Genomic DNA, 27,849 nt, shown 5'->3' on the forward strand with positions numbered 1-27,849 from the left:
AACTATCTAATCAATTATTTATTTGATTATTTATTTATTTAATATAGAATACCTACAGATTCACAGAAAATGAATTATTATTTTATACGACTCTACAACTTTATAGTATATAAGTCTTTATTTTTAATGGCTCGCGAAAAAATAATTAATTTTTAAATTTTAAAGGAATAATTTTTAAAGGAAAACATATTTTTTTTTATTTTCATCAGGTTTGAGACATCTTGTTTAAATTTACTTTTCTGTATAAATATTAATTTATTGATGATTACACTTCTTTTTATTTGATACAACTGCGTTCGATATCAACTCAGATATATAGCAGATGCTTAATTATCATAATATATCTGCTGCTGGCTATGACCTTCGCAATTTTTAAAATATCAACTAACATAGGGAGTGTCAAAAGTTGTTACAAGCTGTTGATAAGAATACTATAGGAAGAGAGAAGAGAAAGGAGCAATTTTAAATTTTATATTCGATGAAGGTCACTGTTTTTTATCTGTGAACAACAGGACTTTCTTCGAACCGGGGCTAAATCCGCGACCCCAATAGAGGGTTTTCCCCTCCTATTTTTCAATCACAATTGTTAGGCATCCCCTAGTTTTTCGATAGAACGGTTGATTGCGCCACGTGATGTAGCGAGAATAGTGCGACGCTCAATGCGGATTCAGTCAGTGCCCGCGCAGACGTCGTCGCGACGAGTCGTCTTCCTCGCTGTTCCGTTGCCTATACGTGTGTATGCGTGCGTATCTCGTGCGTGATGAATTTGTGAGCAGGAGCAAGGTGAAAAATCCAGTCACGTGTGTGACGAGGAAGAATAAAGTGAGTACAACACAAGCTTAAACGGGGAATTCAACCGGTCGAGCAACATCTGCGGTGCTTGAGAATGATGGGATGGATTAGTCCCTATCAATTCTCAATTTTCGTGGAGTCTTCTAAAAATAGTTCTATCATTTCTTGCCGTACTACTATGGCACATTTCTCTTCTATGAATCGCGGAGTAATGGTTCGGAGCGTAGTTTATATTATACACGGTATATTATATCCAATCGTGATATAAATTTAATAAAATATATAAACCATTCTAAACCATTGCACTATAAATCTTAATTTCATAAAATGTGTATAAATTTAATTATTATTGATTTTTATAATCTGCAGTTTAACATATTTATATCTATGTCTATAGATGAAATTATCAAACTTTAAAAGCGAATTTTAATAAGAAACAAATATTTATTCACCAGAAGATCCGAGTTTGTAATTTGTTAGTGTTTCACGACGCTGTTAGATTATATGACGATCTTTCTTTTCTAAATAAATAATTTTTCTTTCTTCTTCGGTACTCTTAAATCTCAATGCGCTTTTAATTACGATGCAAAAATAAATAAGGGAGGATAGAATCGATAATTTAAAACATCTTGTTTCTTTACTTTTTATACTTGGAGAGTTCTGGAGAAATTGACTCCAAATTTTTTTAGGAAATTATATGGTATTCTTAAGAAAGGAAGCGCTTAGTACATATTATCTATCTGTATTTGTTGATCTTCAACATAATAAATAATATCTATAGTTAACAGAAATATTAAAAAAATTATCTTCTTTTTTTACAAAAAATAAAGTAACCAATTATTATTGTCAGAATGATTAGCATTACTACAATAATTTCTTTTATTATTAATTAATATTACTATTATTATCATTTTACTATTGCTCTTATTACTATTACTATTAAAATTGTACAGAAATTATATGCAAATTATGGAATTGTTTAAAGATCTAATTTGACCGTTTAGGACTTATATTTACTTTTATTTCTGATTTGTTGTATAACGTTACTACTATTGTTACTATTGTTATTGTTACTAATTGTTATTGCTATTATATTGATTGGAAAATGTGGAACACTTGGTTTGGAACACCCAGTATATTACGCTCGTACGCATAGTTATTGTTCAAGCGTAGCTCGTTTCTGCTTGGTATCTTCCTTTCCTCGTGTATTTTACGTCATGACAAGATTACGTCACGAGTCAAGTCACTTTGCAAATGATGTTCATGCTCGTCACGATGTATCTTGAACGCATCATCGTCCACCGAGTGTCTCAAAATATCCTGCATGATGCATGCCAACACCAGAAGGAGGAATGCTCACATTTTATTGGTATCGAGCTTCTTTGGCATTAATGTTAAAATGCTTAACATTATGAAAACACTTGGATATTTTTATTTTAATTTTTTAATTTTTTAATTTAAATTCATATACCATTTCTGAATCGCAAAAGGCTTCGACGTGATGATTAAATAAATTAAAAAGATGATTAAATAAATTAGAAATGAATAAATTAAGTTGAAGAAATACACTTGTATACATACTTGAAGATATAATTCTATTAATTCAAATATATATTTCAATCAATAACTCTCACGAAAAATAAAGTAAGTTTGTTTTCATAATAATAATTAAAAATAATAATCGTTAATGAAATTTTAATATTTTTGGCACGTTTTAATATCTTTGACGCATAACAATTTTTCTGCGTCCTGCTTCTGAAAAAATTATTTAGAAAATTATGTAGCATGAAAAGAAAAACAAAGTTTGCTGAAATATGTGATATATCTAAAAATTTAATTAGATTAAAAAAAGGAAAATAATTTTGTTGAATTATTAAAATAATTATATAGGACGCAAGTATAATGAACAGTTCTAATTTGCATGTGCTATATTATTTTAAAGATCTAACAAAATTATTCAACAAAATTATGTGCTTTGCAGATTATTATATCTATGATAAATATTTCTAATTGCACGAAAATTTCCATGAATATACTTCGCAAAAAAACGATCGCGACATTCGAAGCTTTCTTTGCAATTTTCCATTTGACAGTTATGAAAGTTATATAATCGAGAAAAAGCTCGAGGAAAAGATATTTATTTTTTTCTAATTCACCTCTATTCTATATCTTTATTTTTTTATAAAAGAAGATATTAAGGAAGAAAGATGGTGTTATATATAAGTTTAAAATTCTTAAAATTTGTCAATCTGCAAATTGAAATAATGAAGTGTAGAAAGGAAAAAAATTTTTAAGATAGTCTTAAAACTCTCAAGACTTTCGGAATGTTCAAAAAATTCCAAGCGCTTAGAAACTTGTTTTGATTGGAAACAAAATTATTGTATATATGTACACGAAAAAAAAAATGGTTTGGACAAAATATCTAAAAATTCAACTAGCTACAGATTTGAAAATAATTTTCTTAGACTATAAATCAAAATAATTATGTAGTGCGCTTAAATTAGCATTGATTATTACTTGAGCGTCCTATAAAATTATTTTAATAGTGCAAGAAAATTATTTTCACAAATTTGTATCTAGCTAAATTTTTAAATATCTCAGCAAAATCTTCTCGTACAATGGAAATCTTAAATTATTTTAAAGTTTCTAAGAATTTTAAATTTGGAATCGAAAGTCTATCGTCTTGACGTTACCTAGAAAAATTTTTTTCTTTTATAGCACTTTATTGTTCAATCTTATTATTTCAATTCACTTTATTATTTCAATTCGCAGATTTAGGTGACAATCTATGTATATTCGAAACGATTCTATGAGCCACTATAACGCCATTGGCCTTCACACATTAGAATCGCATGTGATCGCTTCTAAATGTCGATAAGCTGATATAGAGTTGTTTGCTATGCATATCGCGCCCGTCTGAGTTGCCTATCCATTTGTTATTCAGCTATAATTTTTTTCCATGCTTTTATGATTTTAGTTCTCTTTCCTGGATTCCCTCGCAATTCTTTAGATGCGGAAAGTCATTCAGGAGAACAATTATCTTGATTCATGAACAACTGTCGTGAGAACTCGATTGCGAATAAGATTACAAAAATTTTTGAAATCCTTGATTCTTCCAAGAGCTTCATATTTTTACTTTCATATTTCTCGATTCTTCTTCTTGGTAAAATCGCTCTTGTTACATTTTGCAGTTTTTTAAGATTTTTTTTTATTACTTTGAAATTTTATTTACTCTGGAATTAATAATTAATAATTTATTTTTGTTTAATAAACAGCATTTCAATACTGGTTGGATATTCAAATATAGAAGAGAAAAAAATTTCTAAAAGGGAAGACTGTTCTCTGTAAATATCAAGAAAAATCGCGAATGTATATTTTTGCTGCTGTAGAAGCTCGTTCGTTTCGCATGAAACACAATGAGTCATGATCGGACTCTGTGTGTTTCAGTAAAGATTACGTATCGTGCGTCGCTGAACAATTGACCTCAACGTCTCACGAGTTAAACTTCAATAGAGAGTTATTAACACACAACACGCCTTTGTCTTGATGTATTTAATTTTCTCTTTATTGTCTTTTTAACGACGCTGGCTTACTCGAAGCGTATTCTGATAATGATACGTTAATCGAGAGATCATCTTTGCTGTAATACTGAAATGTGATATTTAAGCGATTTTGAGACGTTTACAAATAAATTAATGAAATAATTCAAAATAATCGACAATGATGAAGTTGACAAATATAAAAATATTCTCAGTAAACGAGAATGGATTAAAATGGATTGATATTTTTAATCCATCCAAATTTAAAAACTACATTTCCTATCCAGAATTTTGAATTGAGCAGTATTTATTTTTAAAAATTGAATTTATTTTTGGATCGAAAGACATAGAAAATACGTGTTTCATGCAATTCCTATAAATGAATACAAAGGCATGAAGCATTGAAATGGATTTAGATTTTCGGAAGATTTACGCATTCGCGAATAAATCTTTTTTAAATTATTTTATTCGATTTTTTTTGGGTAAAAATAATTTGGTTATTGTTGTAATAAACAAATTTTCATTTTAATATTTAATATTAAATTGATAACTGGATATCGATAAATTAGAAATTGCAAATTTATTTTTTGTTTCTTTAACACTTTAGATTTACAATATAAACCTAAATTATTTATATAAATATAAGTATAAATTGTATAAAGCGTGTTTCTGTGAAAGAAGCAGAAATTAAATTTACAATATTTAGCTTGATATGATATCCGATGATAAATATTAAGTATTGAAAGATGTATTTTAAATCTGAAAAACATCAACGTATTCAAGACATTTCTCATGTTTATTTACATTCCGTTTTAGTAGTGTCAAATCTATACGTTTATAAACGGTTAGGTTAGGTTTATAAACGGTTTAAAAATATTTATAAATTCATCTATTACAATAATGTTAATTGACACTAATGTTAATCTTAATCAAATATTTTTATTCATATTATTTCATATAGCAGGCCTCCCCCCTTTTTCTATATTTAAAAAAAAAAGATATTTAGTCTTCTTATTTACATAATTAAATAATTTATCAATTATTCTGTTCCTAATGATATTGAGTTTCTTGTTTACATTATTTATTTATAATAATATATTATTTTATTCATTATTCTTATTCAAATTACAATCAAAATTATAAATGGTTCGTTCGGATTGAACAATGTTCGGATATTGAATCAATTTTGTCAACAACTTCCGATACCGTTCTGCCATATTATTCTTACATACAGTTTTTGATGTTATTGTAATGTCAAAAAAAAATGCACATTCTTGACTTGTCTTTATACGACAGCCTTTTTGTTCGAGATGTTTTACTAGCGAATCTCATTGATCCTCTCTTGAATTACTGATTCATGATTCGAGAGAGAAAAGGATTGTAAATTTTAATCTATTCAGGAATAGAGGCGTGCAAAAATAATTTTGCTATTTCAGAAATACGTACACATATTATAGTCATTTGTACGTAAGAATTTTAGAAAAAGAATCAAAAAAGAGGACAAAAAGGAATCAAGCTAAATATGAATAATATTTCATTTGCTCTTAATTTTAATTCTTAGAATCGAAAAAAGAAAGAGTAAATTAATCTATAACATTTATTTCTATTTCTACCAAAATTATCTTCTTCTATCATTTGTTTCTCATCAATAACGAACTTTAATCTCAATTTAGCTTGTTTATTATTGTATAAACAGATTAAATTTAATCTACATTGATAGAAACATAAAAAATTACAGTTAATCTATGTTGAAATTAAAAAGTAAAAGAAATAATTTTAATGAAAACGTTATTAAGATTCGGGAAGCTGCGATTTCGTTACATTTATGGTATGCTGGTAAAAATTTTCCTTAGAATTTTTATACGAATTGAAATACTTTTCAAAAGTATTTCAAGAATAATTACTAAGAAAGTCTACATGTTTTCTTAGAATTTCTAATATATATTAGGTGTTGGAATTAATTCGTAGCGTTTTTTAATGAAAGAATGTTATTTATTTCACATGAGCATTAAAAAATACATTAATGAAAGTACTTCCCATCACTTGTAAAACGCTACGAATTAATTCCAACACCTAATATGATTTATCTGAAATATTCTAAAATTTTTATAATTTCTTATTCTATCTATTTCTGAAAAATATTTTAACTTTTTCAGATTTTATAAGATTTCATAAATTATAAGATGAGAAATCTTAAAAATTCTAGAATTAATTTACATACATATATGCAAAATTTTAGAAAAGATGTGTGAGACTTTCTCGACTTTTTTAAAAGTGTTCCAATATAATAAAACATATAAAAAATCTGGAGAATTTTTTTAAAAAGTTATAAAATTATTTATAAATTCTGAAATTTATAAATATTTATAAAAATTCTAAGAAATTATATAGAAAAATTCTGAAAAAAATTCACTAAAGTGTAATTCAATAAATTCTTAAATTCGCGTGTTGTGCACACATTGCATGTTTGCTAGGTGCATCTCTTATCTTAAGAACATTCTAAATACCTATTTTTAGTTATATTTCAGATCATGATAATTGCCGCGACTTGCGAAATGTTTAATTACTACTGAATTTGCGGGGATTCCCGGGGCGCGACAGTCTTGATTATGGCTCTGTCTGGTGAACAATTCTGCGACATGCCGTGTGAACGATTCTGCATGCCGTGGTTCTATTAAAGAAACGGTCACATTATATAACTCCTCGTCCACGACCCCGCCAATTACTCTTTCTTTAACCAATGATCTAACACATAACAAAGCTCGACATGCCGTTTTCTCGCTGTTGTTCTTCCGCGGAGTTTATTCGGACTCAATTACGTTAATGCACTTGCTTCTGGATTAATCCATGAAAGCTATGTTTCACATACGTAGATAAAATGATTGAGATAATAATGATCTTATTAATCTCTAAATAAGCCGTATCGTTCAATAACCTTCAATGAAGAAATAAAGAAATAGAAATTATGTGTTCTTATAATTTCGATCCCTTAAGTTGTTTTTTAATTTTTTTATATAACTTTTATATAGATTTCAAAATTTCTTAGAATTTTTGTATAATTTTTAGAAATTTTTTTTTATAAAAATTGCTATCTACATTAAAAAAAATTTCATATAAGTGAATTCTGAAATATTCTAGATTTTAGAATTGTTATATAAATTATAATTTTTCAAAACTTTTTTCTGTATAATTTTCAAAAAATTTCTCAGATCTTTTATAAAAATTAAAACATTTTTCAGAAATGAAAGATTGCATTTTTAATAAAATTTTTTCATACTTACGTTAGTTTTAAAATAATTTGAGATTTTTAAGATTTCTTATTTTATAATTTTGTAAAGAGAAACTTGTAAAAAATCTGAAAAAATTTAAGGTATTTTGCAAAAATTTTCATAAATTTAAAGTATGAATAATTCTTAAAAATATGAGATAATATATGAGAATTTTTTTCATCTTTACTGAATTGTTTATAGATTATTAAATTTCAAATTGCACATTCTATCTTTTTAGTAACATGCATTTAAATATATGTACATTATTATGTAATTATTATGATGCAAAAAGTATTTATACAAAGAAAATATTTAAAAAATACCATATTTTTGAAGAGTAAATATTATCTAGTGAGACACCATTCATTGAATTGATGTCGAATCGATATCGATACGATGATTTCGACACCAATTCAACGTCGGTTCAATGTTTAATTAACGATTATTTCTTGCTGAGAAATTAACAATTTGTTCATAAAGAATAAAGTGCTGTATGTTTCTCAAAATGATATCCATACAAAAAAAGTCTATTAATTATTGAAAATGCATCATATTTTAAAAATAAGCAAAAATTAAAAATTATATTTGTTTGGATGCTCAAAAAGTATTCGTACAAGAAATTTAGCTTCTAAAGTCAGGAATACAGCAAAGTTTGTTTGTTTATATCAGAATATATTCATCATATAAAATTTCGAATTAATGTTTATTTTCTATAAACAAGGTTTTCTTATAAAAAAAATCTATATAAATGTTTTTTGCACTTACACTGTATATATTATTTTCAAAGACATTCTCGCCGTGCATTGATGTCACTATTTACATGATATGATGAGCAGCATGATTCCTACTATCTAGATCTCACTCTTAAAAATTTGTTGGAAATGCCGCTCACGCTTTGCGTTACTCACGATTGACACAAACGCTTATCAGTAAGTAGAGTCGCGACGCGACTCCATTAAATGTCTCGAGGAAACTTTTTACCATTTCGCCTTGACACACGCGTTAATCGGATTTGCATAAAGCGTATTGTTTCTTATGACAAGTTGCAATATTTCACGCGTTTAAGAAAATGACAATGGTCTCTTTGTAATCGCAATTATTTGTCAATATTCCTTCATATGTTGATTAAAAATTAACAGTTTCTTTCTTTTATTTTATCTCTTCATTACTTTTTATCAATACATAGTTTACTGTAACTCATTGATACAAACCGATTTGTCAATATATTGAAGTAAATTCTTATCGACGAAACGTTTATTTGGTGTGTCATCACGAACAATGATTTCATAATAACGTGTGATAAATGTTGTGACATAAGTCATTCAAAGTAATCGTGTCGATGTAAAGCGTACAAAGTCTATGGTTCAGCCTTGCACCTGTTTTATTGTCCTTGCGGAGAATTTTTAATGTGAAATACTTCATTACATAGCTTGTGACGAAGGAATTTTTGATTATCATTTGCATGTTGAAGGAAACATTTATCGCAATAATTACAAATGTAATTAATGTTTGCTTTAAGTGAACTAAGCCTCAAAGTCTGTGATAAAAATAATTACAATATAAGAGACTCGAGGATTTATTTTTAGACAGAAAAGATCTTTACAGAGCTGAAAATTTTATTAGACCATTAAAATAATTAATGTACGAAAATCAAGCATAATAAGCAATACTGAAAAAAAATTGTAACATTTTAGCAACAAGTTTGAACTACTACTTATAGTTTTCAGATAGTCCAAAATTTATTTTTAAAACTGTATTTTTGTGCTGGCTAATTTTTTAGACACTTTAAAAAACTGATTTTTCCGCGTAGAATTTTATTTATCATTTTGCAACTATATATATATAATATAAAATGTATTTGGACAATCAAAATATAAAATAAACTTTTATTTAATTTTTATTTTAGTTATAAATATGCATAAAATTAGATTCGAACATCAAATTTATATTATGTATACAAATATATAAAAATAAGCATATATAAGTAAATTAAAGTTATATTAAATAATGTACGTATGTATGTATATATAAGTAATGTACAATATATAGAATATATACTGAAATATATACGTATATACATGCACATATATACAAGGGAAGAAGAATATGAGAAGTTTCAAATTAGAATAGAATTTTATTTCAAAATTCCGACGCAAACTATAGATCGGCAAACCGATGTTTCGACTTTGCACTTTCCTATATTGGAATTTTAATTATTGAATCTAATTACTCTTTACGATGATCTTCAGTCATGCGAATAGTCTTATCATTCCGTTATCACGCTATGTATATCATTCTGGAAAATGCCTTAGGATAACATGCTTCACACGTTATGATACTCTTGGCAGTGAACGAGAGATTTTTTATCAGTTACTTCCTTCAATCCTTTGATCAGTAGAATCATTTCTGAACTGTGCAAAAATATTAGAAATATTCTAATAAATCATTTGGTAAATTGGATCATCAAGATTCTCACAGTACCAAATACAGCATTTTTACAATTGGTACCATATTGTACTTTTTTTTTATATAGGTACGTGCATATATTTTATATATAAATATTTTGCTTTTTAATTATTAAATATTTTCGCGATTGCCGACGCTTCGGTGAAACAACCGTTACTTCGCCTTTCCTTTCAGTTCAGACCTGCGAATTTACACAGCAAGTCTGTGCAGAATTGTAAGTTGATGTAGCTTTAGACGCTGAAATTCTTAAGAAAGTATCATGATTTATTTTACATATTCATACACAAGTATTTTAAAATAGATCCAGTAAATTCAGGTTTAATATAATCCAAAATGATGATTAGAATTCTTGAACGCTTCGCTATATATTATATAACACAAACTCATTATAAATTCAGAGGAGCAAGAATTTGCGCTACAGCTTAGTCTTGAAGGAAATAAAATTGTCTCTTTTAATCTTTTTCCTGTAAAAATATTATTGCTTGTTTTTTTATAATATAGATTACAGAACTGCGTATGTGTATAAATTCACATTAAATATTATCACTGAAAATATTATTTAAGCATTAAGATCCAGATCATTAAGACTTTCGTTACTTGGTTGCGAATGTACATTTGCAGTCTTATGACACTTTGTTTAATGTAGATTAACTTTAATATTTTTTTAGCTTTTTCTGATTTATAGAATTAGAATATTTAGAATTAGACAGAGATAATAAATTCATTTTTATGAACCGAAATTAAAGTTAATTTATATTGATAGAAACGAGCATAAAAGGATTAAATTGTATTACGTAAATGCAAATTAAATCATTTAATTACGCGTAAAAAAAAGCACTTCGAAACAGTTTCGTGTGATATATAATACAGCTTTAAATATATTTTCAAACCATAACAGAAACGTAATTCTCAAAAGATTAGTTTAATTTATGATAATTAAACAACAATATTTTAATTAAACATAAAGATAACGAACTTCACACATTATTATATCTTTATCTATTATACGTATTTTATTAATGCTATTATTCCTTACGTGCATAGATGAAGCATAGATTGTCCGGTTAATGACCGATAAACTCTGTATTTTCCTTACGCGTCAAAGTGTTAAATGGTTTTTCCTCTGAGCGAGATTTGTCAGTAAAATGTCGATTTTCCCGCACGAAGCAAGATATCTGAAAGAACTTTGATAATGACGCTTTTGTGCAGTGCTACTAAATAAATTGCCTTCATTGAAGTAGTTGAATAATTACACTGTCTGATAAATTTTCACTTTTTTTGCGAATATTCATTTCCAATGTATTTTTGCCTGCTGAATACAAATCCGTCGAAATTTGGACAACACAATTTTGAGAAATCTCGATTTTGAGAGTGTATGATGTTTTATATCAACATTAATTTTTTTCTTAATTTTGTTAATGCCGCGCGAAAGCATTAATTTCTAGTTTTAAAATGCAATACAAGGAAAAAACGTTTTATTCTTACACTGTATTACGATAAAAGATAAGTACTTCCGTACTTGCATAATATAATCGAATGGTACTAAATTAAAAAGCAATATGATAGAAAAATTACAATCTTCAATGATTAAAGATTATAATTTTCGTGTCATATTGAATGTCAATTAATATAAAAAATTAACTAATGAACTAGTTGAACTTTAATAGCACGTTAATAACTTTGATAGTAAAATATTATTTGTCTGCTGTATCATGTTTTAAATAACATATATATGTAAAAGAGAAAGGGGGGAGAGAGAGAGAGAGAGAGAGAGAGAGAGAGAGAGAGAGAGAGAGAGAATATCATTTTTTATAGATGCTATATTATTTCTTAAATTTAATTTTCTAATAATTTAATCAACCTTTCAAATATTGTTCGAATTTTGAATTGTGGAATGATATTGAATAGGATATTGACTTTGATATTGAAATTTCCCAATATTTGTTTCTCTCTTTTTCTTTCTTCCCTTCTCTCTCCAAAGAACTTTTTACTTCAATATTTTCTGTTGCCAATATCCAAATTCTTATTTTTTATTCTAATTTTGATTCTCTTCTATTTTTGAATTTTTAGTAACTTAATTTTAGTTTCTTCAATTTTATGTGTAATTTACAAACAAAAAAGACATTGGTGGCTAATTAATGCCTAGTATCAACTTCGTTATTATGTTAGATAATTACAGCATAACGTTGAAATTGTACGACCTTCTGTGTTATTGAGAAAGTGACACAGCAGGCAAATAAATTGCGTGTAGCCAGATAAGGCTGGGACGGTGGAGGCACAAATGATACAGACTCTCTTTTCAAATGCAGATACCAAACACGTATCCGAAGAGTCATGGATCCTGGATCGATAAGTTAATCGTTCTCGTTTCATTAAAGCGAACCTTGTCAATTATCAATGTGCACACGTTTTTTTACCTCCTACGGAACTGCAACAGACGGAACTGCAAGACCATTTTTCACTGGTAAAGGAAGAAAAAGAGTCAGTAAGTCGTAATTATTTTCAAAGTTGTAAAAACTTATCTTCAAAGTATAATAATAAAAAATCAATGGAAACAAATTGTTACCTGAGCATTATTATTTACATGCAAAATAATTATTATTCAATGATAAAAATAATTATTATTAATAAAAAATAATGATTATTAATTATTATTAAGATTTATTTTATTATTATAAATAATAAAACTAATTATTGTTAATAATATTGTTAATAATATTGTTAATAATATTGTTAATAATTATTGTTAATAAACTATTATTGTTAATAATATTGTATAATGTTATGCAATAATAATAATGATTAATTGTAACATTAAATAGAGAGTGGTTATCAATATCAATATTGTTTGGATAATATTTCTTAAATAATATAAATAAGATAATAATTAAGAAATGTTTTCAATTAGATAATATAACAGTTTTTACAATGTTGTGCAATAATTAACTTTTTTTATAAGATAAGTAAAAACGAGTATCTATCAACATGTTCTAAAACTGTGACGCAATAGATAACAATGTCACATATTCCCATTCTTTTTTTTTATAGGAATCTATACAAAATAATTACAGGTAAATGTATATATGATTTCTTAAAAACTGTTCACTTCGACAAAATGTTTTTTGTTGGTTTAAAATAATGCATATCTACTTTGTTATTTTGGAAGATGTAAGACGCAAGAGTTTCTTTTTTGAGAATTTTTACATATATAATATATGAGTGCCTTTTTTCAGCTCCAAAATATTACGTAATACTATAAAGATTAAGCGTCTGTTCTATAGAAAAAAACCAGTTGTGCCGGTTTATGCCGCACTTTTTTATTCCAAATCGTATCATAAAACATAAAAAAGAAAGAATATAAATAAAATTGATTTATGAAACTGCAAACATATAAAACTATAATATTATTAATAATATAGCCACTATTATTAATATAGATGTAATATTATCAATAATATAATCACTATTATTTAAATTATACGATTTGTAAAAGAAAATCGTACAAATTTTATTTTCACATTTGTAAAATTTACTTTTAGCTGTTTCTGTATAGAAATAATAACAAGTCAAGATGCATGAATTATGAGTTTTTACTCTCTTTAGTTATCTAAACATCCAATCATGTTTTTATTATTAATAAAACGCAATAGTTAATTCCCAAAAAATAAGGAAGTGTTTTTTTAAGAGACTTATGTCAATTGATATGGTACTTTTCTCTGTACATACAGTAATGATTTTAATATTTCTAATTACAATTATGTAACTGATGTCTTTAACAGATAATAATAATTATTTATAACAATTTCTAGATTCATCTGGAAAATTTCAAGGAGGCACTTGAAAATAGATCTCAAGAAGTGAAAAATGTTCACACGAGTATCAATGACTGATATCTTTTCTGCCTAAATAAAAAGACTTTATTGAGAATTTGTGATAAGATTTAAGTCTATTGATTAATCGTGGAAAATAGTGATATTTATAAATAGCTGATACAACAAGATATGTGAAGTGTTCATTTCAGTCTAATTACGATCGCGTGAAGAAATTGTTAATTATACTAAATGTATGACAATCTATGAGGATTAAGAAGGGAAAAATCTTCATATTGTCGATAATCTTATGATATAATCAAAGAGAAGATTATTAAACTAGTGAAGAAATTCTTTCGTTTGTTTGTGAAAAAAAGAATCATTATTCAGTAGCAAACGAAAGCCTTGAAGTGTTGGTAATCGTTGATCTAATTTGAACAAAATCGATCGTTTTCAACCGTGGAAGTGGCAACTTGCGGCAAGTTAATGCCACGTGTAAGAACCGATGGATTCAACAAAAATCAAATCGAAGCCGAATCCGAGGGAGAAGGCAAACATCGTGTCGGTGTTACTTTGGTGGTAAGTTGTACAATTTTTCTGAGTCATCATGTTTTCTTTTAAGATTCTTCTTTTTCTTCCGTGGAATATGGAGGAGACCAAAGAACACATAATAATCAATAAAATGTCAAAATGTCAATTTATTTTGATGCTTAAGTCAATCAATAAACAGTCAAATTTTGTAAAAAATTATCATTTTGACTTTTGATAAAGTCATTTAAAAATTGAGCAGATATAAATCTGAAAATAATTTTGTTTTTATCAAAATAATTATGCAGTACATTCAAACTGGTTGTTAGAATGTCAAAATTTTTTGCAGCGTTGCTCATCATGCTTAAGATTTCTATGTGATTATTTTTATGTTGAACAACATTATTTTCAGAATTGTTTTTAGCTAAATTTTTAGATAACTTCAACAAAATCATTCTACATGGATTAAGTCAGAAACACATAAAAAACGCAATAACCTTACGTTCTCTACTGTGATTGGCTGATTCGCTTACTGCTTACGTCTTATTGCCTTGTTTTTATATGTATCGTGGACATTAAACATCAAATCAGTTAACTAAAGCGCAGGCTCGCAATTGATCACAATTACTCCTGTCATTCTGTATTATCTTACTTCAATCTTTCGCATGCATTCGAAGTTATACAATATACTATATTTAAAAGTTTAGTGATTTAAATAAATATTTAGGGGCATCTAAATATTCTCGTATTTGAAATTTTTATATTTAACATATTATTTCAACTTTTCAATTCATATTCAATGTCTGGATCACAATTATTAATAATTATTTAAATACAAAACACTTGAAATAACGGATGATGTATGCTTCAAGGTTGATTTTTTATCTCAAATTACTTCTTATCTTCACGCAAATTTACCTCGTCTTCATGCAAATTTACTTTGTCTTTAACGTGACATTGCATCTTGTGAAACTAACATAAAAGTACGCTGTCATACTATAAAATAATTATGTGTACGATATTATTTTTAATCCCTTAATTTCGTTTCGACTCTGTCATATTTTTATCGTTATGTCACTCTATAATCTAGAGGTACTGATAGTAGTAGCTACTGATATCTAATTTACATAAATTGCTATGAATTAGGTGGACCATTAGTTTATTCAAGACAGGATATAAGAAAGCTTTAGAAATAGAAGATTTATTTGATCCTCTGAAAGTCGACAGATCGACTCTCCTCGGAGATCGATTAGAAAAGTAAGTACAGAAATTATGTATAAGAAAAAAAATGAGAAAAAGAAGAAGAAAGAAAGAAAATGTTCAGAGTTAATTCTCTTTCTTTTGCGTTGCTCTCTTATAAAAGCATATAGGAATTATTATTATTAATGCATCGGTGTACTTACAGACGATGGAATATCGAACTGGAAAATTCGAAAAAATGGAAACGCAGTCCGAGTTTGTTAAAAACTATTTTCCGCACATTTTTGTGGGAGTACACTATGCTGGGAATAATACAAATTCTCAACGAATTCGTGATAAGGTAAGATTAAACACTGACCGCTATTGCTCATTTTTATAAATCTTTCGTACTTCATTTTTATTCGTAGGAAGTTTTTATATAATAACGTTGACTTTATTGCAGTAATACGAATTTATTATTGCAGTAAAATATTGATTTTTAATTTGTAATTGAAGCTATTTTTCAAGATAAATTGAATACAAGCACAATGTTTTAAACTTTAATTTTTTTATGTAAGAAATAATTTTGTATTGAAAATAATCCAAAAAAATTCTTAATATTTTTTACATTTGAGTTTGACTAAAAACGTAGGATACGTTGTTTTCAATGTATTATCATTTGCAAACATATTACGTGGAGCGATAACATTTCAAACAAAATGGAAACATATTTAAAGGAAGGACCTAACGTTAAACATCTAAAACATTAAGAATAACTATATCTTGTTGTTCTTGCATAAGCATGTAATAATAATATACTATAAACATATTATAAATATGTTGTATATATAATAAATAATAGATAATAATAAAATTAGAAATAACAATATAGCAATAATATAACAGTAGGCTAATATAATAGTATAAAAATATAGCTAATATAATAATACAACACGGATGTGACCAGGAATGTATTTAAAGAAGAAGAAAATTAAAGTTAGGACTTTTAAATCCTGGGAAACAAGGGAGAGTAGGCAAATGATATAGATTATAAACTGTTGGACTTGTTTTGTTTTATATTATTATTTTAATTATTTTAATTATTTACTAGCAAATGAATTATATACATTTGGCGTCACCATCAATAAATATTTAATTTACTTACTTAATTTTTTTAAATTTTAAATAACTGATTCTTTAAACTAAAGAATTTAAATTTATAATAACATTAGTTGTCTTGGATTATCAAAAAATCTTTCTATAACATTGATCTCTAATTCTTTCTTTCAAAATTAATTTCTTATAAATACTTAAATGTAGTCCTCGTATGTATAATTTTTTTATATCATTGTCCTTTTTCCTTCTTTAAGATTTGGTAAGAAGGAGGAGGGGCACGGTCTATTTTCCTGGCTACACTCATGTATAATAATATAATTATTGGATATTATAATTATTATTCAAGATATGGAATTTAAGATTATGCCCAATATTGAATGTACACATAAATATTAACATGCGAAACTCGTTCCCTAGATTAGGTACGCCATTGTTGCTGGGTGGTCTTTTGCGCTACTTCCGGAAGGATTCAGTTGAACCTTATGAAAATGCCTTATGGTTTGGAGCTGGTATCTGTATAGCAACAGGCATGAATGTGATAAGCGGCAATCAAACGATCTTTGGCGCTTTCCACGTGGGTGCCAAAGTTCGCGTGGCCGTATGTTCCGTGGTGTATAGAAAGGTTGGTCACTCAGAACAATATAATTGAAAAAGTGTAATGTGTAAAGTGAAAGGAAACAAAAAGTGAATGCAAAAGTTATGTAAAAAGAACTCTGTAAATCTTACTTTGAACGTTTTCGTCCAGCTCTTCAAAGTAAACGGTTCTTCATCACATAAGAAAGAGGAGAAGAAATGAAATAACTATACAACAAAAGATTATATAAATCAGTTTTTTAAATTCTTTAAATTTCCTAATAAAAAATTCTTTGAATCTATTAAAAGAACATTATGACAAATTTTAATCATTACGTACAAAAAAATTTAATCATAAAGTTCTGTGTTATCAAATCAGTATATTTATAAGAAAAAAAAAAACATTATTTGGTGGACATAGAAACATTCTAAAAACATTTTCGTCAATTATTTTAAAATATTTTAATTTTTCTTTTATAAAATACTTTGAAAATATTTTATAAATATTACAGTACAAAATATTTATGAATATTTCTTATCGATATAAATATTTGAATATGTCGAATATATTAAATTTCTTCTACAATATAATTTATCAGCATATTGATTTCCAGATTATGTAACGGATATTCTTTTTTTGTTTCGCAGGCTCTGCGTCTGAGCAAAACTGCATTAGGCGAGACAGCACCCGGAAAAGTAGTTAATCTAGTAGCCAATGATGTCAATCGATTCGATCTCGTCTCCATCTTTATTCATCATATGTGGTCGGCACCTCTCTCCGCCTTGATCGTGGCTTATATTCTCTATCAGCAGGTCGGCTATGCTGGCCTCATCGGCATCGCTGCAATCTTTGTAGTCGTACCAATCCAATGTGAGTTTCGCGTCACCATCAATAAATTTATATAAAAGCTCTATTTTTAAATCATCATTAATTGTAAGTAAGAAGAAGCAATTATAATCAAAGTTGAAAGAAGGAACAATAATTCTATACGTAATTTTATTTAAAATACATTTTACTTCAGATGACTGCCGATTATTTTCGGACTGAAAACACAATCAAACTGAATAATAATAATCCCATAAATTAAATACGATAATCGATTTGAGAAACCTTTAAAAGAACCTTTTAAACTCTATTTTTTTTTAATTTATGGAAAATAAATGTAAAATATTGCATTATAAATCCGGGTAGACTTTTTGTGTCATTTTGCAAGCTATTTTGTCGCAGGTGTTCACCAATTTTTACTCTTGGGATTTTAGCTTATACTGGCAAGCTGTCGTCAAAGTTTCGTCTCCAGACTGCCATCAAGACAGACGAGCGGGTCCGATTGATGGACGAAATCATTTCCGGGGTGCAGGTGATCAAAATGTACGCGTGGGAGAAGCCATTCTGCGCTATGGTGGAGCTGGCGCGTAAGCTCGAACTTCGAGTAGTCACCAAGAGCTCATACATCCGCGGCATTTATATGACCTTTAATCTCTTCACAACTCGTATGGCACTCTACTGCACCCTCATCGCCATGCTGATGTTCGGCGACAATCTGACTGCCGATAAAGTCTTCGTCATTTCGTCCTATTTCAATATTCTTGCACACACTATGACCGGCATGTTCGTGCGCGGTTTCGCTGAATTGGCTGAGTGTATGGTGGCTATACGTAGGCTCCAGAGTTTCCTTATGTTCGACGAGTTCCAGGGCAGCAACATTGTTGTCTCCAAGGCATCTGTCAGCCACGCCAATTCAGATTTCAAGCGGTTCTCCAAACCGGATCTGCCCTACATTGACGATGATGTGGATTCACGTGGAGAGTATCTGAACGAGAACAACGATCGCAGAAAGCAAAATGGTCTATTGATTGTTGCCAGCGACTTGTTGAAAAATACTGTTAATTTTGTTGAAGGTAAAGAATTTCAGAAAACATATAATTTATACTTTATATAAATATAACATATATAAATGATATTATATAAAAATATTCAAAGAATATTTCAAATCTTTTAGAAGCTAAAAAAATGGAATTATTTATTTTAATAAAATAATATTTTTAAGATATTAAATAAAGTTACAAATTTTTACGACAATCTTTTGAAGGTCTTTCTGGAGATATGTATTTAAAATTTTTTAAAAATCTTATGAGACATATTATATTGCTTGAATATTTCCAGCACTCTTTTAACATATTCTTAAACAATCTAACTTGAAATAAAACTATTACTATTTAGAAAACAAACAATCCATATACAATATGAACAAGTGGGCCATCAACATGATCAACGTTACTGCCAAGTGGGAGGAGAAACAATCAGAGAGCACTCTAGAGAATCTGAATCTGGAAATAGAAAAGGGCAAGCTGTACGCGGTGATCGGCATGGTGGGTAGCGGCAAGAGCTCTTTCCTGTCCGCGATTCTCGGAGAGATCAGTCTGACGGAAGGTCAAGTGAAGGTCAACGGCGGCGTTAGCTACGCCAGTCAGGAGGCCTGGGTTTTCGGTGCTACCGTTCGACAGAACATACTCTTCGGACAGTCCTACGAGCGCCAACGGTACCAGAAGGTGATCAAGGCTTGTGCCTTGGTACGCGACTTCAAACAGTTTCTGCAGGGCGATCAGACCGTTGTTGGTGAACGAGGCACCTCGCTGTCCGGTGGTCAAAAAGCTAGGATCAATTTGGCTAGAGCTCTGTACAGACAGTCGGACATTTACTTACTGGATGATCCTTTGAGTGCAGTGAGTGATTATCAAACGAATTAATAATTTACTCTTTCAGGCGTAATGTATTGTATCATTCTTCACTACATTATAAGCTTCACTGTACGTGAAAAACAACACACTTTACTAGAATCAAATAATTTTATATTTTCTGTATAATTAGTGCGGGATCTTTCTTTTTTTTAATGAACAATGATTCTTTTATAAGGCATAATGTTCCTAGAATGTTATATGAATATTATAATGTTATATGAATATTATAAAAGATAAATAATATTTATACTACTTTCTAGGAATATTATGTGAGTTTAAGAATGATGCAGGATTTTAATTATGAATTCTGATGAAAGACTTTGTTTGAAATTCCAGGTTGACGCACATGTTAGCAAGCATCTATTTCAAGAATGCATTCAGAGATATCTTGCTGGAAAAACAAGAATCTTGGCGACGCATCAATTGCAATATATAAAGGGAGTGGACGCCATTATATTGCTCGAGCAGGGAAAAATGAAGTACTTTTCGCATTATCAGGATTTATTAGAGTATCGACCCGAATATGGAGTTCTCCTGGCAGCAGAAAATGAAGCGATTGACGATTCATCTTTAGAAAAAAGTATAAACATACGACGACAGTTTTCTTCTTCGAGTAATAGAGTAAGTGCTGCAAATATGTACAAAATTATGAAGAAGAGAGAGAAAAAGAGAGAGAGAGGGAGAGAGAGAGAGAGAGAGAGAGATTTGACAAAATATAATTTTTATTTTTTTAATATTGTTTTTATATTGTTTTTAAAGATTTGGAATTGATAAACTGATTCTTCATAGTAATAAATAATATCTGGATAACAAAAAGAAATGTACATTAATATTACTGAAGATAAAATTTCTTAAATAGAGTCGAACTCCGGAAGCCAGTAGCGGCGGCACTGATGACGAAGAGGAAGACGAAGATCCTGAAAAATTGAACGATGGTCTTGAGGGAACATCACGTGGCCTGGTTAAGGGTCCTATATTTATCAAGTTCTTCCAAACTGGTGCCAATTTGTACATTGCTTTTACCGTTCTGCTTCTGTTCATCGTTACGCAATTTATTGTCAGTCTCAACGACTATTTTGTGCCTTTCTTGTGAGTATTTGTATTATCGAAAAATTGTTTAATTGATTAAGGAATTGTTTACTGTATAAACAATTATATATAATATATATATTTTTTAGGTAGATTGAAGTATTTAAAAACAATTTACGAAAATATTTTTAAAAGATTTGCATGCAAATGTATTCAATAATACTTAATGTAAAACTTCTTAAGAATATTTTAATTTTTGAATACTTTACTTGAAAAATAATTTCTTTCTTCCAGAAATTATCAGGTTTTGGAATTAATTTTTATGTAGAACTAAAAGCTCAAAGATATAGAACTAAAAATATTCGCATATTTAATATATGAAACGAAGACATATAAATCATATTTTTTGCCACTTTATTTTGTTCAATAATATAATTTTTCTTCTTGATTAACTTCTTTAGAGCCAATTTTATGGAAACGCGAAACTACGAAGTCAAGCACTTTATCTTGAACCAAACGGAAGACATTTTCGTAAACACGACGAACATACATGAACTCAATGCTATCGAGGATGAAACAGTGATTAATTATGTCTACATCTACACTGGCATTGTGCTAACTATCTTCTTTCTCGGGATCACCAGATCGCTAGTCTTTTACAAGACGTGCATGACGTGCAGCCAGCGCCTACACGATATGATGTTTAGTGCATTAATCCGTACAGGAATGCGGTTTTTTGATACTAATCCAAGCGGTAGGATTCTCAATCGATTCTCCAAAGACATGGGCGCGATCGATGAATTATTACCTAAAGCGATCCTGGATGCTGGTCAGATGAACATGTTGATGTTCGGATCGCTGATAATGACCTGCGTGGTCAATCCTATCTTCGTAGTGCCTGTCGTTATTATCGGCGGGATATTTTATTGGATCCGTAAAGTTTATCTCAAGACCAGCAAGAACGTTAAGCGATTAGAGGGAATAAGTATGTCTGCCTTTCTTATTTTATTTTAATCCTCAACATTATCAAACTGTTAGTTATATACAGGATGTCACCGAATTTTTCGAACAAACTTTAACGATATGTTCTGTGAGTTAAAATAAGAAAAAAAGTTATATAAATATAAATTCTAAAATGCTTTATTAAAAAGTTATAGCAAAAATATAAAGTATGTAAAAAACAATTTTTACATTTTAAGTTTGTATTTCAAAGTGCCCATGCTAATATAAGCTTGACATCAATATAATTTTTGAACTTATTACCTTTTTTGTGAGAAAACCTTCAGATGCCTGTATGTATATACATGTTATTAAAATGAAAAATCCATTTTATTTTCGTATATTTTCTCTTGCTTATTTATTTTTAAATTTTATTTTCTCAGTTATATTTTTATTTCCTTCCATTGATGACTTTCTTAATTAAATGAAAAATTAAATAACAATATTTCTTCTTATTTGATTTGAGCCATTTGAGTCGTTTTTTTATTATTTTTATTAGCAAATGTATGGTGCTTTTATTTCACATAAAGATATTTCTTGAAGACATGATTCTTTTGTGTTTCAGCACGCTCGCCGGTATTCACTCATTTGAACGCCACGTTGAATGGTTTGACGACCATCAGAGCATATTGCGCTCAGGACATACTGAAACATGAATTCGACAAGTTGCAAGATATACACACATCTACCGTTTACATGTATATCGTGACTAGCACAGCATTTGGATTCTCTCTGGACGTGTTCTGTTTTTTTTTCACTTCACTCGTCACTTTTAGCTTCTTATTATTCGATCAATGTAAGCATCAGTTCTCTCAGGAACTTCTCCCAATTTTTTTCGAGTAATTTTAAATATAAATATAAACAATAATACAAAATATTTTTTAATGTATTTTTTATGAAAAGTATATTAATTTATTAAGAATCGTATAGTATATAAATAATTGCAACATAAAAGTTTCATTTAAAACAGAATTATTATTAGTTTTAAAAAATTTTCTAAATTAATACTAAAATTACTAAATAATTTAATTATTTAAAAATTAAAAAATATAAATCGTATAAAAAAAATAATGTATAAAAAATGTACTAATTTATTAAGAAAATTTAGAAAGAATTTTACTTGACACACAAACATTATTATTCTTTCTAAAAACTTAATAAATTAATATTTATATTATTAAATAATTTAGCATCTTACAAGATTTTAGAGGAAAATTTATTTATTATAAAAATTATTTCTTTTGTAAAAACATTTATTTTGTAAAATAAGAATTTATTAAAAAAAAAGTTAATTAATGAAAAAATATTTAGATTATAAATTTAGATATATATTTTAATAATATAAAAAATGAATCAATGAAATTAAATGAGATGTTATATATATTGGATGTTATATATATCTTTCAGCATTTTCCGGTGGCGAAGTCGGTTTGGCCATCACACAGGTAATGGCAATGACCGGAATGATTCAATGGGGGATGCGACAGAGCGCAGAGGTAGCAAATCAGATGATGGCAGTAGAACGCGTACTCGAGTACATTCAACTTTCGGCAGAACCGAATCTAAGAGACCGGGGAGCGTATGTGAAGAAAAAGGATAAGTATCTAGCGTTGCCGTCCAGTGTCCCCAAAACCTGGCCCGATCAGGGTTGCATCAAGTTCAAGAATGTCTATATGCGCTACTCTGACGAAGACCCACCTGTCCTTAAGGGCCTGAATATAATAATTTATCCTGGAGAGAAGGTATGGAAATTATACGCAAAAAATTTTATAGAAATAAATAAGAAGAAAGAGAGTGGAAAACTTTATTTTAAAAGATAGAAGAATCTTAAATTTTACAGGACTCTCTGAAGATATTTGAAAAAGTTGCTGTGATTTTTTTAAGATAAATTTTATTAAACATTAAAAAATTATACAAGTATAAAAAAAGATTAATAGAAAATAAAGCACTTTAATAATAATAAATTAATAATAAATTTTATTTTAATTTATTTGGAGTAGTTTTATCACAGAATGATGTAAAGAAAAAAAATTATATATAAATAGAGTGTCTTAAGACTACACATATGAATACATAACTGAGTAACTAAAGTACAACGATCTAAGCTGGAAAATTACACACGTTAATATAAAGATGTTTGTGAAAAATAATTTAAATATTTTAAAAATAATAAAATTGTTATACACAGATTGGTATCGTGGGAAGAACAGGCGCCGGAAAATCGTCACTGATATCAGCATTGTTCCGATTGGCAAAAGTGGAAGGAATCATCGAAATTGACGGTATAGACACGGGTTCGATAGCCTTGGAGGACTTGCGCCGCAAAATATCCATCATCCCTCAGGATCCCGTTTTGTTCTCAGGTACTCTGAGGCGTAATTTAGATCCTTTCGACGAATTTCCCGACACGGATTTATGGGAGGCACTTGAAGAGGTTCGAATGATCCTAATTTAAAAATAGACCTGTGCTTAATCGGAAACGTAACGTTCAAAGGTTTCGACATTTTAACTCCAAAGACTATCTTGAAATCCTAAATTCCAAAGATTGGAAAATTCTGGGAGTGCCAAAATGACGAACTATCATCAAACTTTAAGTCACATGGTTCTATAATTATTAAATAATTATAAACTTTTTATACTATCTTATAATTCCGTTTGTAATGTATTTCAGGTTGAGCTAAAAGAAGCGGTTGTTAGTATCGGAAACGGCTTGGAAAGTCGCGTGTTTGACAGAGGAAGCAATTATAGCGTTGGTCAGAGACAGTTGGTATGCTTAGCGAGAGCTATCTTGAGAAACAATCGTATATTGATGCTGGACGAGGCGACTGCGAACGTAGACCCACATACCGACGCGTTGATTCAACGGACTATTAGGAAAAAATTCGCAACATGTACGATGCTCACAGTGGCACATCGACTGAACACTATAATGGACAGCGATAAGGTTTTGGTGATGGATAAGGGTCGTATGGCTGTAAGTACAGCTTTGTTTCTCCAATTTTTACGATAATTTGGAAGCTTGCTTGGATCCTCAAAGTATTAAAATCTTCAAATTTTAAGATTTGAGCATTTGAGAATAATATTTTGGAATTTAAAGAAACCTTCATTTAAAAAATCTTTATATTATTTTCTTTTTATTTTCTGTTAACAACTTGAAAATATTTTATTTCAGAAAATGAACAAATCTATTGATCCCAGTAAACGATTAAAAAATTTTTAATATAATTTGCTGTATAAATATTATAATTTTTTACAAAATTAGATTTTTTTTATACGAATTAGAATAGTTTTACGAGAAAAATATATTAAAAAAATACTCATCTCTTTTTTAAAATTCTTTATATGTATAAATTTCTAAAATAGTCTAACAATATTCTATAATTTTCAAAGAAAACTTATAAAATATAAAATAGTTTAAGAATATTAAAAAAAATCTTAATAATTTAATTATCAAATTATAATTCTATTGTTTTGCAGGAATACGATCATCCTCACATATTACTGAAAAACATTTATAATCAGTTTACTTCGTTAGTAAAGGAGACTGGCCCAGGTATGTACGATCAACTGGTCAAGGTGGCGAAGCAGGCCTATGTAGACAAGTATGGAGAAACGTGACGAAGTGTTGATGAATTCTGATATATTCTTTTGTTAGCTAAATTCTCCAAGATGAAAGCGAATTACTTAACGTGCCCAATATACTTATGATGTAGGCGATATATAGAGCATATAGAATGGCGCATGTATACAAATGTATATTTCTATAAGATCAAAGGGCATATTGTACATCTTTCTTTGCGATACTTTTGTTAAGTATCATAACGTTGTGATGTAAAGCGTGGCATGCGTCTACAAAATTATATTTTTATATCGTTTTTAATAAGATTACAGGGAAAGCATTCCCTTGCCGTAATATCTAGTGCAAGTTTCTGCCACGAGTTAAGTCTCGTAACATTGTTATATTTTTCTACCCTACTGCTACAGAAATTACAAATATACTTAATTCTTGTGATAAAGCGAACACGTACTTCATCAATTAAGAATGAACTGAGCCAGTGAGATGAACCGTAATTTAGCACAAACATGAAATTGTATATAAGATAATATTCACGCACACACAGTAACTTGCTGTGATCTCTACTAATATTCATCATATATGCTTTGAGCCGCAAAAGATCTTATAAGAATCATAGACGATCTTGGAGAATTAGAATTGCAATACAATCTTTATTGAGTAAATTTTATAAAAAATAAATTAAAATTATATATGAATCTGAGAGAGGTATAGTATATATATATATATATAACGTCAATTTATATTTTTTATTTATAATATATAAATTATATATATACATATTAATTAATTATATATATAATATATATATTTATTAATTATATATATATATATATATATAATTATAAGTATTATATATATAAACTTCTTCAGTTTATCTTAAGTATTTTATATGTATATTTTTAAATGATCTGATTTCAGAATTACATTGTTTTCAATTACAATTATTCTCAACTTTTTTTAATGAAGATCTCATAATGGCTCTAAGATTTGTATTATGATGGACAATATTCGAACAAATACTCCAATTCAGCTCAAATACTTAAATGATTATTTGAGTTTTACTTATACTTGATTCTTGTATAATGCAGGTTTAGCGTAAATGCAGAAACGAATTCAATACTTTTGTCTACTGCATTTATCGATGCAACTATGTATATTTGTTAAGATGAAAGTATATAGAATATATATCGCTCACCATTTTGCTACATCAACATAACTTAAAAAATGTTATTTTGAAGTTGCTTACAGAAAAAAAACGAAAATATAAAAAAAGAAATTTATTAAAAAATATATACTCTTACTCTACAATAAAATTATCAAAATTGCATTTCAAAATTTCAATGATTTAAAACATTGAAACATTTTTTTTAGTTGTGTCCCTATATGTAGCAAATAAGAAATATATATCTCATAGTAGGTATTATGAATAGTACGTAAATATAGTACGTGATATATAGTGTACGTATAGTATATACTATCATATAATAAAATATATTATGTAAGTATTAGGTGTTGGAATTAATTCGTAGCGTTTTACAAGTGATGGGAAGTACTTTCATTAATGTATTTTTTAATGCTCATGTGAAATAAATAACATTCTTTCATTAAAAACGCTACGAATTAATTCCAACACCTAATAATATAGCACGTTTCTTGCTAATAATTAATTTTATTATTATTGGTATTTTTATCATTATATAATATAACAGTAAAATACATTATATATTAATTATCTAATAGAATAATGTTAGAATAGGTATACATATATACCTCAATATATTATATCTAACTATAGAAACTATAGAATTATATTTGAGATAAGCTTCATGAATATTTGTGAATATTTATGAATATATATTTTTGTAAACGATAACTTTTACATAGAATTTTCGATAGAATTAGTTTTGGAATTATCTTTACAAACTTCATGCTTAGAATCTTCGCTACCATTTTGTGGTCAATTATATACATTCTTGCTCTGTATTATAAAACATTTACGATACAATTGTACAGTAAACTGTAAAAATTATGTATAGTAACTTTAAGATGAAAAAGTATGCGCACACGTGATTGCACCGTATGAAATGTCATATGTAAACAATTAACCAAAGTACAACGAAATATATAAAAAGGAATAAATTATAAAACATAAATTATTTTTTAATCAAATCTTTAAATTCCTAAGTAACACTGCTGCTTTATCTTTTTTCTATGTATTAATTCTATTATATTGT

The 27,849-nt window shown here is 28.3% G+C and overlaps 1 protein-coding gene across 2 annotated transcripts; it reads left to right on the top strand.

The window, feature by feature from the left end:
- The first annotated feature begins 62 nt into the window (after positions 1-62).
- On the top strand, positions 63-27,768 carry LOC105153302 (ATP-binding cassette sub-family C member 4). Of its 2 annotated transcripts, XM_087415335.1 has the most exons (18): positions 63-822; positions 12,376-12,551; positions 13,876-14,454; positions 15,550-15,660; positions 15,809-15,943; positions 17,116-17,320; positions 17,920-18,142; positions 18,532-19,170; positions 19,493-19,995; positions 20,347-20,631; positions 20,870-21,099; positions 21,501-22,024; positions 22,604-22,834; positions 23,446-23,780; positions 24,227-24,320; positions 24,402-24,472; positions 24,710-25,012; positions 25,516-27,768. In XM_087415335.1, exons 3-18 carry the CDS (start codon positions 14,381-14,383, stop codon positions 25,654-25,656), a joined length of 4,104 nt encoding a protein of 1,367 aa, XP_087271461.1. In that variant the 5' UTR covers positions 63-822; positions 12,376-12,551; positions 13,876-14,380; the 3' UTR covers positions 25,657-27,768. The 2 variants fall into 2 exon arrangements, with proteins under 2 accessions (XP_087271461.1, XP_087271460.1); XM_087415334.1 differs by having other exon boundaries at positions 24,227-24,472.
- The last annotated feature ends 81 nt before the right edge of the window (positions 27,769-27,849 follow it).

The sequence above is a fragment of the Acromyrmex echinatior genome, chromosome 17 (assembly GCF_024713525.1).
Source record: "Acromyrmex echinatior isolate Ae372 chromosome 17, ASM2471352v2, whole genome shotgun sequence".
NCBI lineage: Eukaryota > Metazoa > Arthropoda > Insecta > Hymenoptera > Formicidae > Acromyrmex > Acromyrmex echinatior.